Raw genomic sequence first — 26229 nt, 5'->3', positions numbered from 1 at the left:
CACATTTTTATCTATACCTTAATGCGATGTTTTTATGTAAATTATTTGATCTGTACCCTCAGTGGTGAGTTCACATGTGAATTTCAATTGATCTATATATGCAAGTGCTGTTGTATGTGTTGTTTATTTGATCTACATCTATTTTTGGTGTGGTAGCAGAGGGAGTGATTGAATGCTAGGGAGAGTGGAGTGGATCCAAAGGAAATGTTTGTGTAGGGTCCAATTTTTTCAATATTACAGGAATTGGCAGCAGGGTCTATCTATCTATCTATCTATCTATCTATCTATCTATCTATCTATCTATCTATCTATCTATCTATCTATCTATATATACATATATATATATATTACCTGTGTGTGTGTGTGTGATCTCAAGCGCTTCATACCGTGTCCCTGAATGGCAGAAATAAAATGTGGTCATCCTATCCTCCCCTTCCCCCGACTTTTAGTAAAAAAGCTCAGAAGTAAAAACTTTTAATTCGACCACTGGATATAACTCTTGTTTTGTTTTGCACGGTCTGACTTTGGAGTGAATTTGCTGGGACGTCCACTCCTGGGAAGATTGGCAACAGTCTTAAATGTTTTCTACTTTTGAATAATCTTTCTCACTGTAGGATGATGGACTTGTTTGAAAAATGGCCTTATAACTCTTCCTAGATTGATGGGCAGCAACAATTACTTCTCTAAGATCATTGGTGATGTCCTTCATCTTGGCATTGTGTTAACACACAAAACAAAAAAATAAATAATAAATAAATACATAAATAAATAAAGTGCTGCGCAAAATTTACAAACGACACCACAATATGTGCGAAAATTAAATTAAATAATACTTAAATTCATTAAAGTGGATTCTTCAATAGGTTCCTCTGTTGGGAAGCCCATAGAGCCCATTCTGGGGAATGGAGTTTCTTCTTTGTACCGGTGTAACAGAAACTCCATTCCCCAGAAGGGGCTCTATGGGCTTCCCAACAGAGGAACCTATTGAAGAATCCACTTTAATGAATTTAAGTATTATTTAATTTAATTTTCACACATATTGTGGTGTCGTTTGTAAATTTTGCGTAGCACTTTATTTTTTTTGTTTTGTGTATTATCTTTTACAGACTTGTGGTCAGTGTGTTGGTTCTGCAGCACCAAGGTATTATACTTTTTTAAGTTGTGTCATTACACCAGATATCTGGCATTTTTATTTTAAGCGCTGAATATCACTCTTTTCTTTTCTCATTGTGTTAACACACATCTGAATGCTCCAGACCAGTCTTCTCAAACCTCAGCCTTTATAGAGGTGGTCACACTTGCTTATCAATTAATCAAGGGCATTTAATTAGCTGCACCTGTCTGCTATATAGCATCTTAATTCCTATGGAAGCAGTAAGAGTATACTTAGTTTTTCACACGTGTAATATGTCATGTGTTGTTGTTCATCTAAGGATGTATTTACCTAATTTTTAGAGATTGTTATTAAGTCCTGATATGTAAAACCATAGAATTCAAAGAGGGTGTACATTCTTTTTCACACAACTGTATATTTAGGTAGTGCTATAGTTTTAGTGTAAATATTGGTATCTAGCTTTTGCTGATTGACCTTTAAATTAAAGTGGGTAGTCGTAAGAAATACTATAACATTATTATATAAAATAATTTCAAATAATATTGTTCGCAGTGGAGTACTATAAGAAGGAATACTAGGCACAGTGATTTTAATATGTATATTAATGATGTAGATGTTAATATTAAAACCAACATTTCTGTTTATTGAAGATGACTCCTTGATAGGAGGTACATAGAGCATCAATTCATTTCATCAATTCATCAGTACCTGACTCAGGTGCATTGTACAACATAACTTCCATCACTTTATGCTGAGCCAGGCACTGGTGGTAGTACACAATAACTCTCATCAGTGATGGGAATTACTGTGTACTGCCATCAGAGGACCATCACACCCATGCTTCATGCTTCATGCTTTTGAACCTTTCTTTTGTCTCTGTCTCCTCTCCTGCAGCTCCTCTTTCTCTTCCTCTTACCTTTTCTTCTCCTGTCTTAGTCTATTTTGTCTCCTCCTCTCCACAGTTGTGCTTTCACACAAACAAACAGCCATGCCCTCACACAAACACACATCCATGCTTACACGGAAACACTTACAAATCTTTGCTCCCACGCATACACAGTCATGCTTTTGCACAAACACACAGCCATGCTCTCACACACTTACACAGCCATGCTCACCCACACTTATTTAGACACATCCATACTTACACTTACACGGCCATATTCACACACCAACATTTGCACATACATGCTCTGACACATTTACATATTCATGCTCATACACACATCCTTACATGCATATTCCCAGTGACTCTCTTACCCTCTCCCTCCATCCCCCACTCATTCACCTTAGCCTCAACTCTATCCAGCCCTATTCTTGTCTCCCTCTTTGCACTTCCGGGCACACCCACTCCCCCCTGATTGAAGGAACACAGAAACCTACCTCTGTCAAAGTTCCACCCTGGGTCACATGTAGAGAGGTTACAAATTTGGCAGTTGGGGCAAATAATAACCTGGGGGGGGCAATTGTTCTCCCCTGTAGCGATGCCTATGCAATAATTAGCTAATCATAGCCGCAATGTTTGAGGTTAAAAATAACCAATAGAAAATATAAATATTTTGGCTTAATGACCCTTTCACTTCCATATATGAAAATACCAATCACAAAAAACATCAGTTTACACTTTAATTACCGTATTACACTTTTTCTTAAAACCTGAAATAGAACCACTTTTTACACTAACTAGCATGAAAAGAATATTTCTTCATTAGTTTGGGGCACACGGTTTAACTGTTATATAGGATCATATTTGTTTAAATTGAATAGACGTTAAAATCAAATTATCACAATTAAGTTTAAACCAAAAGGGTACAGATTTTATATTTATTGTGTTTCAATATTTTAATACTCACTGCAGGACATTAATAATTGTAGTGTTTCTATGAAAAATGGCTCAGAAACCGCAGTCTGCATAATTTTATAAATTGACTGAGGTCTTTTTTGTCAAGAAAGTTTATTAAAGGGGTACATATTATAATTTACAAGATGCTGTCCCAGTGAGTTATGGAGTCATGAAGGGATTTTTGCTCCCCTGGTATAAATGTGGCATCATTGTCTTTATAATCATAACCATAGCCACCGTACTAACCATGAATAACACGAAATTCACTTTTTAACTAGCAATATATTTGTCTGTGTCTTGATGTTTACAGACAATACACAATTAATGAGATAGGATTTATCAAAGAAGATGGATAGAAAAGGAGTAACAACAATGCATGCTTGGTATACCAAACATTTTATTTTTAAAATATGGACAAATCAAACGTGGAAGACTAACCATGATTGGCACAAGAAAACATTTGGTAGCTATATTATGGAAAGTTGTAAAAATTACAATTGCATTAAAACAAAAATATATATTTTCTTCCTTATTTAGTATGTTTAATGAATTGTATGTATATTGCATAATACAGCATTGCAGGATGTTAAAAGTGTTGTAGGAAAGTGATCTTTGATAATGACCTTTTCTGTGGTCCATTGACAAAGTAATTTACCTCCTATTTTTTGTTGAGTTGCAAGAATGATTACTTTTGTGATCCATTATTAAAATCCCTTTTTTCATTTATTACACATAGAACAACATATTTGGACTGCTTAGTATAGATATTTATCCTGGTAAATGTTTGTTGTCGGCATCTTTCCCTCTGATTTACAGCATCTATTTTCGTATTTCGGCTGAAGGAGTACATTTTGTTAGCAGAAACCTTCACATTGATTACCTTTACTTTGCAAGTCATTTGGGACTGCAATCTGCTTACAGTGAAATGTGAGCTATTTCTATAAAGGTCTGAGAGATGAAAATCATTTTAAAAGCACACAAAAGTTACATATCAACAAGCTAAAAATGACAAATTGGCATGTTCCTTTTTAGTAGCAAATGGAAAAACTATTGATTGCTTTTAAAGTATGTCGTTTGGCATTTTGTGCCATAGCACTTTAAAACCTTTTACAGGAGCAAAGGGAAATATGTTTCATAGTTCGCAGTGTAATATGACACAAACATTTTAGAATGCATTGACTAGAAATAATTTCACTTGTTTAGTCACGTTTACAAGTTTAGAAACACTCAGAACTTTCCCACAGGGTCTGGTTCCAGCATTGATATTAAAAGAGTTAATCAAATATGATCTATAAGCTTACATTATGATATTTCTGTTATCTGTTTCTGACTGATTTGAATGGGGGCATAATTGGGTTTTTAAGGGACAACCTATGCTGCTCTGTAAAGCACTAATGGGTTATTTATGCACATACAATTGCATTATGGTCATTTTAGAAATTAAAACAGTTCCAAATGTACCCTAACTGTTTAGACATCTGCTGGAGATGTAAAGCAGACAAGGGAAGTTTTGTTCATATTTGGTGGAACTGTGCAAGCGTGAAACAGATATGGTTTAGAATGTATGATTTAATTTATATACTAACAGCAAAATCTATCAATCGATCCCCTGTAACGGCATTATTACATCTAGAATGGCCAAACTGTAATAATAAGGAAAAACAGTTTATTATTCACTGTTTTATAGCCGTGAAAATTTTGATTGCTCGTATGTGGAAACAAAATCTTCCAATCCCATGGAACTCGGTAATTTCCCAGCTGAAATTTCAAATAAAAATGGAAAGGCAGCTTTATAAATCATACTTTATTTCTGAAAAAAAATCTAAGATATGGGACTCATGGTTAACCAAACTTGAGGAAAATACGACATAGGGCCTGAGTGTGTTGACTGGTCGCTACTTAGGAAGCAATGACCACTGATATAAGAATAAGCAGGGACCACCAGACTACATATATCCAAATGCAGCTTTTACACTTAATTCTGTATTTATATAAAAAAAACAAAAAAAAACAAAAAAAAAAACAGTTCCATATGGAAAGAAAGAAAGAAAGAAAGAAAGAAAGAAAGAAGCTGCAGAGCCCCCTCCATGCCCTGATGTGTGCCACCACTAAATGGCTGCTTGTAGCAACCAGTAAAAGATGAGAAAGTGCTGCCATTGAAATGACTGTGGGTGTTTTCTGTGCATGTTCACAGGGGGGCTGCATGGACCGTGTGCCGAGACAGTGGTGGAGCTGAGTGGTAGTAATTATCACGTAATGGGGGATGTGTTCGGCAGAATGCATGTCCTGCATGGTAAGTTGCTTCGGAGTGAGGAATGGGGCAAATGCATATGGGAGGATTCTGCAGAATATTCCCTGTACAAGGGGGACACCACATAACTTTAAAGATACATATGATGGCATTGGCTCGAGTGTCCATTTGAATGTGCTACTTCACTTAGACAAAAAATGAATTCATACTTTCCAATATGTTCTGTAAATAAACTGTAGCAGATAATATATAATGTGTTTAAAAACATGAAGAAAAACAATTATGGAAAAGTTTGGGAATTCAGTAGTACTAAGAATGACGTTTCTAATGTTCATTTAGGTAAGTTAAATCCAGAAGAGTAGCACTTGAAGAACATTTCTAAAGCACTTGGGCCCTTAAGTTACATGTCTCACACCAAAGTATTTTAGTGAAGTCCTTAGTAGACTATACATTACATTACCATTACATTACCAATTTCCATCAAGATCTAAGCTTCTAAATGGTATATGACAACTCACATTAAAAAAGTTGGAAAACTTCTGTGGAAGAGTTAGCATAAGTGATTTCATATGGAATACATTAAGAAATTGCAAGATATCTGTGGATTACCTATTAATTTTTGTGTCATAATGCTTACCTAGCATTATGCATAGAGGAAGTCTGGTCAGCACAGGGAAGTGAGGGCAGCTTTTGACATGGGGACAGGTACAGCCCCACTACCCCCCAGTAACTAACATACACATTAACACATAGACCTACACACTCGCTGTACCATATACATACTGCCATATACACACATACTTACACTAAAACATACCTCTAATCACACATAACACCTCACTCCACTTCACACACCCACATACACACATAGCCTTGCCAGGAGTCTTGCCTTATACTTGCTTGACTTATACTTACAGTGACTTTGCTAAACATCACTGAATATTCTCAACTCATGCATCCACTGCAATGGGTTACATGTTGCATCTACTGAGTGAAATGTACTGATACAAACATAGTAATGCAACAATAGATTAAAGGGTGGTATGTTTTAATGATATTCACAATATTAACTCACTGCTTAAGTGACACAATATGATTAGACAATGTTGATTTAATAACTGTATCCCTTTCTCCTCAAATAGTTGATGAAAACTCTGCATTTTGAAAATGGCAGAAAATCTTCATAGCAATAGTTGGTATAGCAAAGGAATAAATGTCAGACTGCAGCAGATAGGGTTTTTGGGCATAAGCCACAAAAGATAAATTAATAGTAATTGTAATTTAATTGTAATTTATTGTATCCATTATTGCCTTGGATAACAACACAGACAAGAGATTCAATCCCCCAAAGTGATCTGTTAACCTGACCAAAAACATGTCTCTGTGATAAAACATAACATAATACGGAATATATATAATTGAACCATTTTTTGTTTAAAAGCTTACAAAATAATAAATGAAGGGTTTAAAAGCAATATACTTGTCAGTTTGGTCAAGGTATATAGTTTAATGAATATGTTAAGTTGATTGAGATACATTATGAAGTTCAACAATTATCACATTGTTCTAGACCATTTGAATAAAAAATATTACATGAACCCATTTTTGTATAAAAAAAATGAAAATAAATAATATTTTGCATAACATGTGCAATAACAAAACGGATTAAATTAGTATGTCCAACAAATATAGTCCTATTTAAAAAATTATAGCAACCTAAAAAAATAACAAAAAAGACAAAAAAATATTAGTAGATAATGGGCTGGATTCATTGTTGGGGACCACAAGTTATTAAAAACAATCTTTCCTTAGACTTCAGAGGAAAGATGAGATAATAAGCATATAGATACATTTTATCTCAGTAAATACATTTTGTGCAGTTTATTACAGATAGATAGAGAGCTAGATAGATAGATAGATAGATAGATGATAGATAGATAGATAGATAGATAGATAGATAGATAGATAGATAGATAGATAGATAGATAGATAGATAATTTAAATTTTCTACTGCAGTCTATGGGGTGATTGTTATTCAATTACTTGTGATCAATGTATTTCTGGCATTGAATCCAGCACAATAAACGTGTATTCCTTTTCTTGGCATAGGAAAACATATGTGTACTATTTAACTGCATATTAAAAACATGGGGAGACCTTTTTAGATGTGTTTATTAAAATGCTAATAGTTATGCGAATTCACGTATACATCTTTTGCAAGTATTAAATTTATGTTTAATTGCTAGTAGACTGTACAACAGTTGCTGAAAGATCAACTCACTGCATAATTGCTGACTTTAATTAGACACTAATAGCAGCATCACAATCTATTGCTGAATTTTTTGAAATAATCACAGTATGCATTTCCACCTGATGCAGAATCATGTGTTTTATTGACGTTAATCAAATTTGATTTTGACACCAATGCAAATGAACTCTGATGAGTTTGGCAATTAAAAAACTACTAACCTAACTATTTTAAGTCTGAAATTATTTTACCACGTATTCAGAAATGTCTGAATTTTCATATTAGTAACAATATGCATATTTTCACATTATCCCTATGATTATGTACTTTCAGAGTAGGTCCAGCAGTGTGTTCCAAGAATCTTGTATGTTGACATTTCTTCTTAAGAGGTGGCAGATTATAGTTAAAGTGGACCCATGCGGAGGCCCATCACTGCTAATAACTAACTTCACATTACTGTTCTTTTGTCCCTGGAGTATTGCAATGTGAGCAATGGATGTCAGATTTATCTGCTTCAGTCCAGGGCAGTGGTGCATATCTCCATGTAATAATATTTTACTACCTCCCCTCTTTAGGCATCTAGGGCTGGGGTCACATGAGGTGTAGAGTGGTTATGAAGTCATAACCTGGTGCTCCCTAAGTGCCTTGCAATGTGTAGGACACATTAAAAATGAAATCTATGCCAGAGTAGGTGCTGATGTCCCTAGGGACATTATGCAGTTAGGCTAGATTGATGCACTGTGTTTGGTCGAAACTGTATGCTATACATTCATAAAAAAATGTTTTAATTGATGTTTAAAATACAGACTTAGCTCAAGACATTACCATGATAAAAACCAAAAAATCTGGACTTGCGTTTTAGAGCAATGAAACCATATACAGTAGCTATTACCATGAAAGGGTTAAAACTTGCAAAAAAATATCTTTCATAAAGAATACATGCCTTTTTTATGTGAATATACTGCAGATGTGTATAATAATTATTTGTAAATATTGCTGTATTTGTTAGGATATCCTAAAAGACAGGCCTACTTTAAGATAAAAGAGAGCCTTTAGGCATCTGGTGATGAATTCAGATACTCATCATCAATTAACTTCCTTGATGCTTGGGATCAGGCATATGCAATAATTGAAAACTTCACTACTTCCACACTCCTGTTCCCTTGGGCACCCCACAAACAATTCGGTCACAGCCCTGTGTGGAAATAGATTTTAATTTTTGTGAATAAAAAGGATAAAAAATAATTAAAAAATTTTTTTCACTTGACATATACAGCAAAGTCATCAAATAAAATGTAATCACTCTATGTTTCTTATCTTCAGTTTTTGGGCAAGCTGTATTGGCTAATCTGATTTATATCATGGCAAAAACAGTGTTTTTGTTTCCCAGTAATTACGGTGAATATTACACAATGTCATACAGGAGCAATTACTTAATTCAACTATTGAAATATTATGTTTGACAAGTGACATGACTGACCTCAGTAACTCTGGGGTGAAACAGTTTTTTTTTTCCTAAAGAAATGTCTGTTGCTTGAAAGGTGCCATTATTTTATTTCTTCCCACTCCTACCTGAAAACTCAGTACTTATTTGATGCTGGGAAAAAGTTTAAAATTGCTAATATACAATAATGACAAAACATGAACATAAAAAGAAGGGGAGGAGGGTCATGTGACCTTAGAAACTATTATGAGGTTGATGGGGAATTGGACAGAAGATGAGATTAAAAAAGAAAATTTGCATACACTTTGCCTTTTTATAAAATGTGTGTATTAAAGTGACTAGAATAAGTGTCTAGTTTTATTTAAACTCTGTGTCCATTATGTATTATACATTCTGTATTTACTGTATTGTACATTATGTTTTTATAAGTAGCACTTGTTTTAAAAAGTTTTTGAACAACAACTTGTTAGTCAAGAACAGTCAGTAAAGCACAACATAACTCTTAAATTATATATGTGAAGTATACAGTTTCTTAAAAGCAAATACACTTCTGGGTAGATTTGATTCAGTTTCTCTATGTCAGCAATATATCTTTTCCTCAAGCAAAATATGTGTAAAAGATAATGCAAAAATATCCATGTAATGTCACAGCAGGTGTGCCAAACCCAACAGAACATCTTCTGTATCTATAGCAATGCACAGAACACTTAGCTGGAAAAAAACTATTTAAGAACAGAAATATATATTTGCATAATTCATGCTGATTTTCTTTTTGCCAGAGTTTTTCCCCCCTCAAAATTGTAGATGCAGCATTAATGTGGCACAATATTTGTCTTCTAATTCAAGTTGGTAGTATAAAGCATGACATTTAAATGAGTGCCCTATTTTAATGAATATAAAGGCCATAAAGTCTATAAAGACTTTAACGTATAAAGACTATAAAGTCTAATGATATTTCAAACACTATTATCATTTTAATTGCCCCACATTGCAAAACAAGCTTATTGTAAATGTGATGTTAAGATGCAAGACTTGGGGTGTTTTACTGATATCAGAAGAAAAGTATGTGTATATAATGGTTTTGCTCTTATGGGGAATCCTTAGGGCATTTTCTTTTCAATAAAGAATATTACTGTGTCAGTACTTACCATATTTTTTATTTTCTAAAGAAGAAAACATAGATAAATATCCACCCTAAGCAACAAAATATTTTCTATGGGTTTCTTTGTTGACAAACACATATATACAGTTATATATCATCACAAGTTTGGGCTTAACATAAAATTAACAAACCAAATCAAGCCATCTGTTTGGCTAGGCTAAAGTGTTGTAAAGACAGCATCATATAAAATGTACATTTTAGTTGAAAGATAGCCTTTGGCATGGGTTGAATTATCACAAACTAAACAGGCATACACTGATTCACTGGCATAACTCTGCATAATATAATCTGCAAACAGTATGTCTCTGTAATCTATTTTAACAGTATTTAACGGATTTTCATGCCACAAGATTCCACAAGATTAGATGCTTTAACTAACTATATATATATATACCGTATTGGCCCGAATATAGGCCGCATTTTTTTCCCCCACTTTAAGACTTTAAAGTGGGGGTGCGGCCTATATTCGGGGTCTAGCGCCCGACGCCCGGGACATACAGTCCCGGGCGCCGGGCAGGCAGCGGGGTTAGGATACAGATCCCCCGCAGCGGTGCAGGGGACCCGTATCCTACTCTCTGATACGCTCAGACAGCCTCCCCTGCCGGCACTTTCCACGGGGGGAGTACCGGCACGGGAGGTTGTCTAAGCGCATCGCACGGACGTTCACCGGCAGCGGCGATGCGCCGTTGCCGGTGAACGTCCACACGATGCATTTTAACCCCCCCGACTTACCAGGGCAGACTCCCGGGTGTCTTGCAGGGCCGGCGGAAGACACCTACGCCATACGCGTATACAACTTCCGGTTCCGGCACTTCCGCTGAGTGCCGGCGCCGGGAGTTGTATACACGATGTGCATAGATGCACCGGCCCCGTAAGACACCCGGGAGTCTACTCTGGTAAGTTGGGGGGGAGGACAGAGTGGCAGCATATCTCGGGGGGGGAGAGGACAGAGTGGCAGCGTATCTCGAGGGGGGGGAGGACAGAGTGGCAGCATATCTCGGGGGGGAGAGGACAGAGTGGCAGCGTATCTCGAGGGGGGGGAGGACAGAGTGGCAGCGTATCTCGAGGGGGGGAGGACAGAGTGGCAGCATATCTCGGGGGGGGGAGGGACAGAGTGGCAGCCTGTCTTTTGGTGCTTTTTTAAAGAAAAAAACTTTTTCTTTAAAAAAGCACCAAACTTTTAGGGTGCGGCCTATATACGGGGGCGGCCTATATCCGAGCCAATACGGTATATATATATACATACATATATATATACATATATATATATATATACATATATATATATATATCAGATATGGAAGTTGAAAGCACTGTTTGTTTTTTTATTTAAACAACTGTTTGTTCCTAGTTCAATATTAAGGTAAACGAGTATTTAAGCACAAACAGAAATAATAGCTCTACCGAATAACAGAAGAGGAAAGATTACTGGGTGCTAAAACCCTACTAGCTGATAAAGTGAGAAGAAAAAGAACCTACAGTATCTGATAAAACACTGATTAAGATGCAACTAGAAATAGAGATTAATACATGTTAATTCATAAGAAAGACAATTTGTCCCTCCTTGATCTCCATCTGGACAAGGCATAATTCTGTTCCTAGTGGTTGCTAATTAGTGGACATGTGCAAATGGTTTCGGTTTGTTTTGGCCCATTAGTTTTTGGGCAACAAATTTTGTTCATTGCCCATTTGGTTCGGCTGAAAATTTAGGGGCAGAGTGCACAGGGGACACTGTGCACTTTCCCAAAAGGGCTGAGCCACGGGGACGGTCTCTCCCTCGTTACCTCAGTTGGGCAGAGGGTGTGTCTGGTGGCTCCACCCTTTTGGGGAAGTTCCCCAGGAGGGCATGCCTAGATTGGAGGATCATTGTAAGTTCCAACCGGGTAATGTCAATGGGGATTCAGATTGTGAAGCAAAAGTGGTATACAGAGAAGGTAGAGAAACATTTAGAAAACGTGAGAGGGAGTGTGAACTGAAAGTGAATGTGAGAACCAGGCAACAAATTTTGTTCCTGAATTAAAAATGCTCCCCAAATTTTCAGCTGAACCGAATGAGCAAGGAACAAAATTAGTTGGCTGAAAACGAATGGGCCAAAAACCAACCAAAAAAGTACCGATATGCACCAATATCTAGATCATCTGGAGACCCGTCAGATTGTTAGTAGCAAATTATATTACGTTACATTTTATTTATACTGATGAGCAAATTTCATAGCCTATTACAAATGGCAAGTGAAGCCTAAAAACATTAAAATTGACAACATACAGACAATAACATTAACACATGTTAAGAAATACTGGTATTGACAGAGAATAAGGTCATGCTGTCCTCTTAGAATCATGTGAGTAGCAAAAACAAAAATGTAAATTAAAAAAAATACTTGTAATTTGCACTCTTTATCTCATAACAGTTATACATGAACGATATTCAGTGTGTATATATCTATATATATATATATATATATATATATATATCCTACATTTTAAAGTGAATGATTTTTTTCTTTATACACCGACACTCGCTAATCCTTTATACTATTAATAACAAATCTTACAACACTAAACTCTCTTCAAATTAGAAATTTGCACTGTAATGCATGTATTTTTGCTGTTGCAGTTTATATTGGGGGGGGGGAATAACAATGAGAAAAAAGTCATATGCTAAATGACATGAGAGTGTTTATGGAATACTTAAAACTAATTGCATCTTTATGTGTTCCATCAGTAATAAAAAGAACTTAATTAAATATCTGAAATGGCTTTGACTTGTTAAAACAGAGGAAATTTGGAGATATTTCTTAAACCGTTATTTTTTAATGAGATCCACAAAATGTTCTCATGCCATTTCTATGTTTTCATGATATATTTGTTCTAGACTGTAAATAAGCAATATCAAGGGATGTTACATCAGGCAAGTCCAAAAATGATAAATAAGACATACACGGTGCTCTCACACTGTGATTAATAGAGTGTTTCCTATTCATGAAGTAACACCTTTCAATTCAGTGTAAAGGATTCTGCTTTAAAATTGATTTTTTGACTACACTATACCAATCATATATAGGTTGATTTATAGAGATATAATACATGGGGTGCTCCTTGTGATATATACAGGTAACGTGACATATTATTCAATTAAATATTGTATAAGTAATGTGGTCTTCCAAAATATGTTTCTATAGGTGAAGTATTGACTGTATGCCGACAGGTGTTCTTTGAGTTAATACAGCATCTGAGAAAGTAATTCACTGCATAATTTGTTATTTACGATTTGCAAAAAAAAGCAAGGCTATCAATTTATTTTTTTAATCATAAACTTGAGGTTTATAGTATATGCAATGTATGAATTAATACACAAAAAAATATTAGGTAATAAAATAAATATACAATAAGCTTTGTCATCATTTGGAATCTATTGTATATCCACTTGTATTGTTCATTATCAGTCTCATAGTCAGCACGTTTGAAGTTTTAATGACTATTCAATGCTATGATTGGCTGAATAGTTTGTCATGCAACCTAGATGGCAAGTTCTGAACTCTACGTAGGTGCTGGAAGATTTGTTTCTCCTTAGGGTCAACATTTCATCATGATCTGCTGGCTGATTAGATATGGTCTACACATTTCACAATACTGAAGTACTGCAGTGATGCAGCCTGTCTGTTTATGCCATCTCTAATTTTACTTGATATGAGCGTTAATATTAGACCTCATACATGTTTTCACATTAAAAAGTGGATTAGTGAGGTGACAGTTGGTGATTAGTAAAGTGACAAGTGAGCAAAGCATGGTCAACTGTCACTACAGTCATTTATGAAACTGACAGTGATTTGTTCATTCTGTCTTAGGCCACATATATTTTATGTTTTACATTCAGGGCTACAACCAAGTTCGATAAATCCATTGCTATTCAATAGAGAACATTGAATCGTCTTCCATTCTAGAATGGATAAAGAAAGTAGTCCATCTGAGAAACTAAAGATTTAGTTTTACTGCGGAAGTTTGAGGTACCAGAGTTGTTTAAATTGTCTCTTATGATCCTTACTTATGGGCTTAGGCCTTTGTAAACAACTTATGTCAGCAGATAATTGTACAAGCTGTCCGTTATAATTTTTTCCCTTTTAATCCAAAATATGCCCCATGTCCACATTGTCATTTGCAGGTTTGGCCCAATATTTTAGTGGTACGGGAATTAATATGGTCCACCTGTAAAGGGAATCCATTTTTTATTATGGTTTGGCTTTGTTATCTTACTTTAAATGGTTATGCATTGTTTTACTCTCATTATGCTCTAATTTTTCTGTCTCTAATTTTATGGAATGCATTTGGCTGCAGATGCCTTTGGATGGTTTGCCCGTCATCCAGATGAGGTTCTATATTTGTTTTTGGAAATACAAGTATTAATCACTTTATAAGATATACCTGTTTGTGAAATGATGTACAAATCTTGAAAAAAAAACAGAACAGTAATAAAAAAAAGGTATAGCTTCTACTCCTTGTGCAAGTCTTTGTAGATTGTCCTCTACATGAGCATATTGCTACTGATTATGTGCTATATGTAGTGCTATAGAAACGTGTGAGAAACTGTTCCCAGACTTCTGCAAGAAAACTGTTGCCTGGCATTTAATTGTTGCCATTTTGAAAACATTTGTTATATCTATTTATGGTCATAAAATAGTTTCCCAATCATCATATATTCATCTACAGGCAAGCATCCGTATTTTTGGATGCACATAATACCCAGACCCAAATGGTACAGATGGTTGACTGTTAAACAACTTTTCTGTTCTATCTTAACTAGTTTCATAGGCATTAGATTAAGATATCCGTCTGGACAGTCTCTGAGGTTTTTTTTTTAATCTTCTCGCTGTATATCAAATATGAAACTAGATTGAATAATAACAATGTGGTAACTAATCTCCATACCTTTTTTCTTATTCATGTTTCCAGTTTCTGAAGTTACTCTTAGTTTCACCATTTAGTTTTGTAAATCTAGTACAAAGTACAGTGTTTACGGTTACTTAAGAATCTATAATAGCAACATTTATCATTTGGAAGAGATATTCCTAAAGCCATCCTTATAATTTATATAGTTACATAGTTTTTTGTTTGTTAAGTAGACTTAACATTCACTTAGAAACTCACTTAGACATATATCTCATTTCTCCTCCACCTCCTAATTTACATAATTCATCAACTTCCCTGCATATAATCTTTGTATCCTGTGCATAATCAGTTTAGTTGCAACAGATTATTTTTTAATTAATAATTAATATTGTCTGAAGCACTAGCACTCCACTTAAACTTAACATTCCATGATGTTCAACCTTAACCATTCTACTTTGTTCTAGAAAGATGTCTCTTAATTGTATACCAATTTACCATGGGATGATAAACGAGAAGAACATATAAAGGGGCTGGATAAGAATGTATGAAAATTGCCAAAGGGAAGCTATACTTATCACTCTATTATTAGAATACACTGATGAAACCATGTAAAACTGAAATAAAAAAAACAATGTTAATATCACAATCGCACCTCTTGATAACATGGATACTAGATAATGGTTTATAACCAATGTGACAAACATTGTGTTGTTACTGTATATAACTTTCGAGATTTTCTTTTCAACACATGAGATAGCATTGTTTTCCCTAAGGCAACCTGTCAACCGCTCTAACACATCCTGCTGGTGGAATGGGTACAACAGATGCTCTGGGAAACACCATGTATTGCATTACACATTAAAATAACTATTTTAGTTTTTTTGGGGGTTGGAACAGACATCTCAGAAGGAGGACACTTGAGCAAGTTCCTTGATGAAGAAAAAAACTACCACTAGCCCTTTCTTCTAAGAGCCAAGGTTGCTTGTTGTTACAACTGTAGTGTCTTGGTTCATGATCCATCCCATTCACTTACAAATAGTCATATATTTGTTATGCAATAGAAAAATAATACCTTTGGATACTGCTTTACTGGTATCAATACTCTCTCAGATAGTTTGATGTTTTTGTTGCTTATTATATCTAGATATTTCTTTTCCTCGTCTTCCTTCTTTACCTCGGAATCTTGAAACTTTTCAATTTCTGTAGAAAACAGAAAAATAATAATAACACAAAGGTGACAACAGAAGGAATAGAAATGTCCTTGCTTTATTTTTGAAGTTAGCTCAAAAGGAAACACTTGTATTATATTTTAGAAACGATGATAATTAAAAAAAAAATTATTTCTACAAATACTAATAAACGCTATTTAATTTAAAGAATTTAGTTGATATTGGATGTATATAGATGTCAATAGTTCGTCAAGCTATAATGAAACATTTTATACAGATCAATTTGTAACTGCACATTTGTAATCAAAATATCAATACCAGTAAAGCAAGTAAACAAGCAAAACATTTTTTAACACAAACTAATGAATTAAGGATTTAACAAATCAGTGACAATAGAAAAAACAACATACACAGTTCAGTAATTTCAGTAATAATTCAACATTCATCTTTGTAGTTTAATTTTTTTACAGATCAACAAATACTGGATGTCTTATTCAGAAAATCTGTATGAATATTATAAACCAGCTGAATAAATCATCATGGAAACCTTGGAAAACTTGCAGTGCTATAAGCAGAGGACTAGTTATAACACCTTGGATTAGGATTACCTTGGACAGAAATTTGGCACTATGGATATTGGAATCTATTGGTGATTAATAATCTAACATTGTTTTTTTCAGAGTAGGCATGAGTGGTGGCTACATATTAATTAACTAACTTTGCCCTCAAGTAATTCACATTTGCAACATCTCTCTCAGTTTCATTTATTGTATCCATACCTAAATTCACAAAAACCCTCAAATTAATTACAAAATTATTAAACAGAAGCTATATTAGATTCAAATTGAGAAAATTAGACATTTTAGCAATCTGTGGTAGAGATCTCCATCTGTATATTGTATTCACAAGGGAATGAAAAGTTCTGATTTTTAACTTTTTAAAACCACCAATATAGTGTAGACAGGCAGGTAAGTACCGTATTTGCTCGATTATAAGACAAGGTTTTTTTCAGAGCAAATGCTCCGAAAAATACCCCTGGTCTTATAATCGGGGTCGTCTTATAATCAGACCTCAAATAGGTCCGACAAATCTAGACTAAGATCCAGATCCCCCACAGCGCTGCAGGGGACCTGGATCCTCCTGTCTTATGCCCCCCCCCCATTTAACCCCCCCCAAACTTACCGGTGCTTCTGACTCCCTGGTGTGTAGTAATGGCAGCGGGGAGATGTCTACACGATTCGCGTAGGCAACTTCCACTGCAGCCGGAAGGAGGTCCTGTTAGCAGCAGGGGTTGTCTGCCTCCATCACGCAGACCTTCCCCGGCTGTCAGACAGGAGTGTTAAATGGGGGGCATAAGGCATTTCTGTAGGCAGAGTGCTCTATGAAATGCATTTTAACCCCCTTAATGCCACTCTGCCTCCAGAAATGCCCTTTAACCCTCTATACGCCACTCTGCCTCCTGAAATGCCTTATACCTCCCTATATGCCACTCTGCCCCATAATATGCCTTTTAACCCCCTAAATGCCAGAGTGGCATATAGGGGTATAAGGCATTTCTGGAGGCAGAGTGGCACAAAAGGCATGTTATGGGGCACAGTGGCATTTAGAAGGTTAAAAGGCATATCATAGGGCACAGTGGTAGATAGGGGGTATAAGGCATTTCTGGGGCAGAGTGGCAAGTCTGGGGGCAGATGTGCATAACTGGGGGACAGGTTGGAAAATAAAAGGAAATAAAAACAAAAAAAAATGTTTTTCTCAATCATAGCTTTTATAAAAAAAAATAGTTTACATAGTTTACATGAATTAACATTTACTAGTAAAACTTTTTCCCTATAGGGTCATCTTCTTTTCAGGCTTTTTCTTTTTTTCTAAATTAATATTCAGATTTTGGGGGGTCATCTTATAATCAGGGTCGTCCTATAATCGAGCAAATACAGTATTATGAAAAGACTATATACATGATTCATGTATTTATTGATGTACTTATCCAGGGGCGTAACTAGACCCCTCAGGGCCCGGGTGCGAGAATCTGTTAAGGGCCCCCCACCCCCCCAAAAAAACATGATTTTTACCCAACAATTTTTTTTCAACAAATTCAATTTACATATTGAATCATTTCTGTAAAAAAATCAAAGAAAAAGGGGCGCATGTTCAAAGGGCATAATCAAAGAAAAAGGGGCGCATGTACATAGGGCCCTTTTTGTACATGCGCCCCTTTTTCTTTGAATACATAAATAATCTTTCCACCAAAACAGCCTGACTGTGGCATTTTTGCCACCAAAACAGCCCGCCTGTGGCATCTTTGCCACCAAAACACCCCGCCTGTGGCATCTTTGGCCCCATAACAGCCCGCCTGTGGCATCTTTGGCCCCATAACAGCCCTCCTGTGGCATCTTTGCCACCATAACAGCCCTCCTGTGGCATCTTTGGCCCCATAACAGCCCGCCTGTGGCATCTTTGGCCCCATAACAGCCCGCCTGTGGCATCTTTGCCACCATAACAGCCCTCCTGTGGCATCTTTGCCACCATAACAGCCCTCCTGTGGCATCTTTGCCACCATAACAGCCCGCCTGTGGCATCTTTGGCCCCATAACAGCCCGCCTGTGGCATCTTTGGCCCCATAACAGCCCGCCTGTGGCATCTTTGCCACCATAACAGCCCTCCTGTGGCATCTTTGGCCCCAAAACAGCCCTCCTGTGGCATCTTTGGCCCCAAAACAGCCCTCCTGTGGCATCTTTGCCCCCCCTTACACATCCATGCTATCTCTCACACACACACACACATATATATATTAATTCACAAATATTTACTCACTAATTCACAGATAATCCATTCAATCATTCAGATATTCATACATTGATACTCATTAATTCCCTCATTCAGATACTCATTTACATATACTCATTCACAAACATTCATTCACTCACTCCTTCACAGATATTCATTAATTCTCTCACTCAATCTCAAATACTCCTTCATGCAGCCTCCCCTTACCTGAACAACCGAAGATGTAAAAAGTATGTGCCGCTCGGCGCTCGCAGACCAACTTGTTCAGTGTATAGGGGGAAGCAGATGCGCAGCAGGGTCATGTGACGTACGTCACGTACGTCACGTGACTGTTGGATTCCTGCGTCCCCCGGCATCCTCGTCTGCCAGTAAGTAGCGGCCCCCCGCGGAATTAATCGTGGGGGTTGCCCGGGCCCCCTAGAGTGGCGGGCCCGGTAGCAGCTGCTGCAGGGTTAAGGGGCAAGTGCCCCTTTTGCCCTGAGTTATAGACGGCCGTAGAGGCCGCATAGGCCCAGTCAGTCCGGTCCTGACTGGGCCTATGCGGCCTCTACGGCCGTCTATAACTCATAGACCTTGGGGCCCCTTGCCGCCGGGGCCCGATTTCGGGCGGCCCCTTGGCTTGGGCCCCCCTGCCACCGGGGCCCGGTCGCAGTCGCGACCCCTGCGACCCCGGTAGTTCCGCCACTGTACTTATCATATTTCAATATATCAACCAGAAAGAATGTAATCAGGCAGGATTTAAGACGATTTAATAGGTTTATTTGAATTTTAAGTGACCATAGGTCATCTTAGTGTTGGCTGCTAACCTTTATGACACTAGAGTAGTAAAAACCTTATGAAGCTATAGCACGGTAAAAAGCATTTCAGTTCCCGTTTCTTATATTTTATGAGCTTTGTATATACAGTAGCTTGTAACTGCTAGAAGGGTATGTTAATCAGCCCATCCATTGTCAGTGGTAACAATTGCTTAACCTATGATTGCCATCAATATAAAATGCTAATTGATCTCATAATTGTTAAAATATAGAAGTGTCTAATTAACATCACAATGCCACAGGCAGTGAAAAGTAATTAACCTATTTATTGCCAACATTGGGCTACTCAGATCAAATAGCTTTACTTTAACGATGTTCAGATCAAAGGAGATCATTGAACCAGGTTCTGTTGTTAACTGTAAAAGTGAAAAGATATATATATATATATATATATATATATATATATATATATATATCGGTTTGTCTTTGTCAATTCTAGTCTTGTCATTATGTGCTCTCTCCTCTTGTGCGTTACCTTGCTGCTTTTGATTCCTGGCTAAATTTCAGAAAGTGATAAAAAAAACCCTCGATATTCTAATGTTCCACAGTTGAAGCCAATGTTTTTCAATGTAAATTATTTTTTCATAGGCTGACCAGTATTTGCTCAAAGGCCCTTAGTTGATTGTTTGCCTTCTGCAAGGTTGAGCTTGGATCAGTGTTTCAGAAAGTGTGTAGACATTTACATGTGAATATCTGTGTATGTGTGTATATGCATGCATGTGTGATATACCTTTGTGTGTCTATATCCGTGTGGCAGCACAAAGAAAGAAGCAGATTCTATGACAAAAGTAAACATTTATTTTTATACTGTCCCCTTAGCTGTGTCCCTTCCCATTCTGTTGCCTTATATGATTTATGGGCCTGATACTGTCTGGAGTTTTAGCATCCTGAATTATAATGAGTGCCTACCATTGTACTAAGGAAATGTTGTAACCCACGTGAGCAGTCAGTGGCTAGATAATGCGTGGGTAAATATATATATACATATGTATGTGTTATATATATATATATATATATATATATATATATATATATATATATATATATATATATATCCATGACCATGTTTATGATTTTATCCAAAACAGGTTACAAATTAGAGAATTATTTTACAGTGCCCTTTTATTTTTTTTCTTCTCCTCGCTCCATACATAATTATCATATCTGAAAGTATTTTTTACTCCCAGCAGCAATCATCACTACATTCTACAGGTTAAAAGTAATGGAACAAACTAAGTACTGTGCTCAACATTTGTTAATTACATGGGGACATAGTGGTTTGGGTCAAATGAGCACTGTGGATAGCTGATCTAATTATTCAAATAATGTAACATAATTAACTGCTCACTGTTGCAATTCATCAGTTTATAAAAGAACAGTTATAATAGAGAAGAAAATTGCTTTTTTATTACCGCTTCTACATCATATTCCAACAAACAAATAAATCATGGGTTACTGTAAAACATTTTATTCAACACAATACAATAGTTCTTGGCAGGTTTGCAATCGTTCTACGTTATGTATCACATGTTTTAATCTGATACAACATGTTTAAGTTTTCCATTTTGCACAAAATACATTTTACTAAGAATTCTACTTCTTAAACAAAGTTACTTAAACTAGAAATAGCTGTTGTTTTGTCAATGTAGTTGTTCTGGAGATATTTGGTATGTATGTATGTATATATATTAGACTTAATTAGTCAATTTGTACATATCGCTGAAAACGAGGTGAAACTCCCCATGAAAAGGATAAAAACTAAAAAAAAGCTCAGAATTTTCATCCAAAATCAGCAGACTTTCACTATCTTACACTCTTTGAAAGTCTTCATATATTCTCTGCTGTCTAGATCTATTCTTATTACAGTTATTACAGCTATTATTGCAGTACAACAAGATAAAGAGATCATTATTTGCTCAGCGGATATGGTCGGCACATCCTGGATTATAAATATTACAGAAATAAGATTCTGGAACAGTGATATCAAGCTATATAAACCCCTAAACCAAGACCCCTAAACCAAGACCCAGGTGGCCAATACAGTGTAAGGATCTCTGCAATCCTACATACATAATTTCATGTATAGAAGGAAAAAAAAGACTAACCCTAGCCCTATGTGAAAAAGTATTTGCCCCCTTAGTTATTAAGTCAACCAACTAACCAAATTTAATTCTGCTCTCTATTACAAAATCCTGAAGGAGAATGTCCAGCCATCAGTTTGTGACGTAAAGCTTAAGCAGTGTTATGTAGCAGGATAAAGAGCCGGAGCACACACAAGCAAGTCCACCTCTGACTCAAAATAATCAAAATGAAGGTTTTGGAGTGGCCTAGTCAAAGTCCCAACTTGAATCCAATTGAGATGCTGTGTTCTCCTTAAAAATGCAGATCCTGCTAAATAAAACCATCTAATGTGGCTGAATTAAAACAATTCTGCCAAGAACAGTGAGGGAAAATTCATCCACAAACATTTGATTTCAGTTGTTGCTGCCAAGGGTGGTGCAACTTATTAGTAGGTTTAGAGGGGCAATTATTTTTTTCAGATGGGTGATAAAGGTTTTGACTGGAAATATTTACAACGTGACAAGTAAGCAAAAAAATAAAGAATTCAGAAAGGGGGCAAATACTTTTTTTGTAAATCAGATCAAGACATAAGGAAACGTGAATGTTTCTGCTGTTACAACATGGGATTGCAAAGCTTACAATGAGATTTACTATCAAAGTGATAGCACATAGAGCTGTAAATATTTTCTTAATCAGGGTTAGTGCAGAGTGTGTTAAGGAAAGGGATGATAACAATAAATATCATCTTGGGTTAACTGCCAATACTTCAAGTGGAAGAAAATATATGGCATACGTACAATTTTAATTTATATACTGTATATACCTTTGCGAAACATTTTAATTTATAATTAAAATTACTGATGCATGTAAATCAAATGAAATAACATTTTATAGAAATGAAAATGTACTATTTGTTGAAACCTTTTGACTTCAATGTCTGTTCAATGTCATTATCTGTTTGGAAGGACTCCATTAATTTCAAAAATTCAGCAGTTCTCTATAATCATTCCTTCTATACCTTAGAGCTACACTATATAAAATAAGTACAGTAATTTGTCCGTTGCATGCAATAATACAGGATTCTGTTATAAGGGAATATCTACTTTATCTGGCTCTACGTATTGGTGTGGAGCAAGATAAATGCCCCATTAACTTGAGCTCAGCAGTAAGCAATAAATAGCACATAGGAAATAATTGCTGCAAAACTCTGGCTCCCATCAGGCATCTCTAAAACACCACTGCTAGCAAAATACAACTAAGATGAGCGGTTTTGCCCATTATTGTTCACTGCATCAGAGCCCCTGCTGTGGTACCGGTATTTTCATGGACTAAGAATGCTATTTTTTTCCCATTTCCCGCAGTACGATGATTTAAGATGTGTTTGAACATAGTGATAGAAAATCGTGTCCATTTAATTTGTTCAATTATGTATTCTGTTATTCAGTCTCAAAGAGAAACTGTACATAAGACCTCTACGCTACATTTTATGTTTTATATTGTATCATTTACAAGTTATTTACCCAATGTAACCCCTTTAATATTCTATGGACAAACCAGTATGTGTGTGCACCGCATCTAGCTCGTTCTCTCATCAGGGAACTGCTTCTCATCCAAAACCAATCATCCGAACCAATCAGTGGCCAGTATACTTATGTGATCGCTGTGACAACCAATCATAGCAATCACACAACTGTTACTACTGATGTTCTGACTCTCCTCCATCTTTGTGATCTGGAGGAGAGAGAAAGAGCATTCTGTTTTAAATTCTTCCCTGTGGTACATGGCTGATAAATCCTGTGATACCCTTCCTATATCAAATGAACCCTTCCCTCCACCCCCACCCGATCATTTATTAAGAAAAAAACAAACAAACAAACAACAACAAAAAAAATATATATATATATATATTTCTTTATCATTTTTTTATTACAATTGTTTTTCATTTTAGCTTTGTAGTTTGGTATATTAGATTAGTGTTCGTTGGTTTGGTGGGTGGTTAGAGTGAATAGGGGATGGTTTTAAGGAGGGAGAAAATTTAAAAATTCTGGTACTTGGCCCTACTAAAAAAAAAGCCCACTATAAATTATTTTTGGAGAACAGACACAGTGTTATCAACTGGCATTTTCTCTCATATTATGAATAGGGGCAAATATTTGGATCTGCTAAGATTCATCCATTTCCATGATAACTCCCAATCTCCTTAGAGCTGACTCCCAATTTAATATACAGAATAAGATAAAGCCCATTATTATTTTTTTGTACCCCAGAGCAGAATGTCACAATTGATGAGTCCCTGGTCCTTTTCAAGGCTAAACTGCACCTCAGGGAGTATATCACGTCAACGTGCTCACTGTATGGCATAAAGCTGTACAAACTTTGCGTGAGCAGTGATCTATGAAGTCACCGGATCCCAATGGCTGCCCAGAATGTGCATCTTCTTCATCTTCTATCGTTTATCTTCTCCCTTCTTTCTTCACTTTACTATCTTCAACCGCAGCTCAGTGGACATAACCTGGCAGGAATGTCCACTAAAATGGCAGCCCTTGGGGTGATGTCCTCTCTCCGAAACTACAATTGAGCGAGAGAACGTCACAGAAAGCAATGTTATTTTGCCCTAACTTGAACTCAGGGGCAATATGGAGACGCTAACAGAGATGTCCCTTTCCCCAATCCTCTCCCAAATTGCTGTTGTTCCTAAATGCTTCCACTTTCCAATAATACCAATTTAGCAGGGATGAAATTTCACCCTGTTTCAATTATTGCAAACCCAGCATACCAAATGTCAAAATTCATGTTAAAGCTTAATGTATGTATCCTATAACCGCTGGGAAAGTATGTAAATTCTATAAAAATAAGGAATTTCTGAAAATTGATACATTTTGAGGCTATTTTCTTGAAATGTAACTAATATTGTAAGGATTAGGAGAAGAAAACATATGGAAAAAAATCTTTAGTTTTTACTGAATTACTCATACTAACTATTGGAATAATCATGTAACTATGGTATCAAAAGAAAGTTCTAGCTCTTCTTGAAAAAATAATATACTGTATAGTTTACATGGGTAAACCATTCACAGAAAAGGAGAATGATTGAACCAACATGTCAAACAATTTGAGGTACCAAAAAACTCTGGTGGTGAAGGGGTTAAAAGCTAGAAAATACCAAATAAGATATAATTAATGTACATGAACATGTATATAAATGTTTGTATACAGATTTGTATATATAATATGCATAGATGTACACACACACCTGACCTTTTTTCTCAATTTACAAAGTCTTGAAACCTTTACAAAGTCTTGAAAGTCAAGTTAAATGGCCAGCAATCCATTAGAAAATATTGTTTAGATGTGAAATTCAATGAAGATGCCAGAGGAGGCCGTTGCAGGCGACCTATAGAGTCGCTTGCATGGCCCTTTAACTACTGACGGGGAACGTAGCCTGTCTCCCCACTTCAAGAGTTAAAGGTCTTTAACTCCTGATGGCAAACCTACGGATTTCTGCTCCCGTTATCTACGCAGCATCACAGGGGTTAACAGGAGCGGAAATCCGTTGGTTTGCCGTCAGGAGTTAAAAGGCCATAAGAATGACTCTATTGGTCGCCGGCACGGCCCCTAAAGGCGACCAAAAGACTGTGGGCACCCGCTACCAAAGGGAGATTGCTGCCAGCACGGAGGGTCTGCAGAGCAGGTCCCGCTGTAGGTAAATCCTTACATCAGGGAGGTCAGAGATCAGGATTCCAGAGGTGAGGATAAATGGTTGCCGAGCCAGTAGATAGGATGCCAAAGGTAGTAGTTTAGCCAATTTTCACGATGACAGAGGTCAAATTGTTGACTAGTACTATGAAAGAGCTAAGTTGTGGGTATCAGAATTTGTAAACTAAATAAAACGTCATGACAACAACTTCCTATAAACCAGTCATAAATCCAGCCAATTAAATCTACTCGAAGCAACATTACTTTAGACAGAAGAACCTGATGTAAATTTTTAGTGATCCATTGGATCTTCCTTGGTTTTACCTGTCACATAGCTATTTTGGGGTTTTCTGTTGCTTATTGTAACATCATATAGAGCTCCATGACATGTATTAGCATGATTGTGATGAGGGAGAATACAATATTAACAAGAAAACATTACTTTATTGTTACTGTATTACACAAATGTGACTTTTTATGGAAGGGCAGGACGTATCTATAGCCCAATCCATAATACAGACATTGAACCTTTCCTAAAAATCATATTTTTAATGAATAAACATATACATATAAGTAATTTCTAGATCTCCTAAGCACATGCTGGCATGAAATATTTTAGTAATTGACTACAGCACAAACCTTACATTACAATTTAACATGTTACATTTGAAAATAATTCTCTTATATTTAGAAAAAAGTATAAAATCTAGAAAAGAACAAGTTTGAAATAATAATTTTTTTGTAAAGCATTTT

At 36.2% G+C, this 26229-nt stretch overlaps 1 protein-coding gene across 2 annotated transcripts in view; it reads right to left on the bottom strand.

Moving 5' to 3' along the window:
• KHDRBS2 (KH RNA binding domain containing, signal transduction associated 2) overlaps positions 1–26229 on the bottom strand; it is a 133333-nt gene that overhangs the window by 74069 nt on the left and 33035 nt on the right. For both annotated transcript variants that reach the window (XR_008351021.1, XM_053458740.1), the window contains exon 2: positions 16021–16148. Coding sequence is in view for 1 of the 2 variants with exons in the window: in XM_053458740.1 (XP_053314715.1) it covers positions 16021–16148 (128 nt within the window). In the remaining variant the exon portion in view is untranslated. The remainder of the gene's footprint in view (positions 1–16020; positions 16149–26229) is intronic.

This window comes from Spea bombifrons, chromosome 3 (genome assembly GCF_027358695.1).
Source record: "Spea bombifrons isolate aSpeBom1 chromosome 3, aSpeBom1.2.pri, whole genome shotgun sequence".
Classification (NCBI taxonomy): Eukaryota; Metazoa; Chordata; class Amphibia; order Anura; family Pelobatidae; genus Spea; species Spea bombifrons.
Note: the sequence above shows the minus strand (reverse complement) of the source record. Positions and strands in the feature narration are given on the sequence as shown.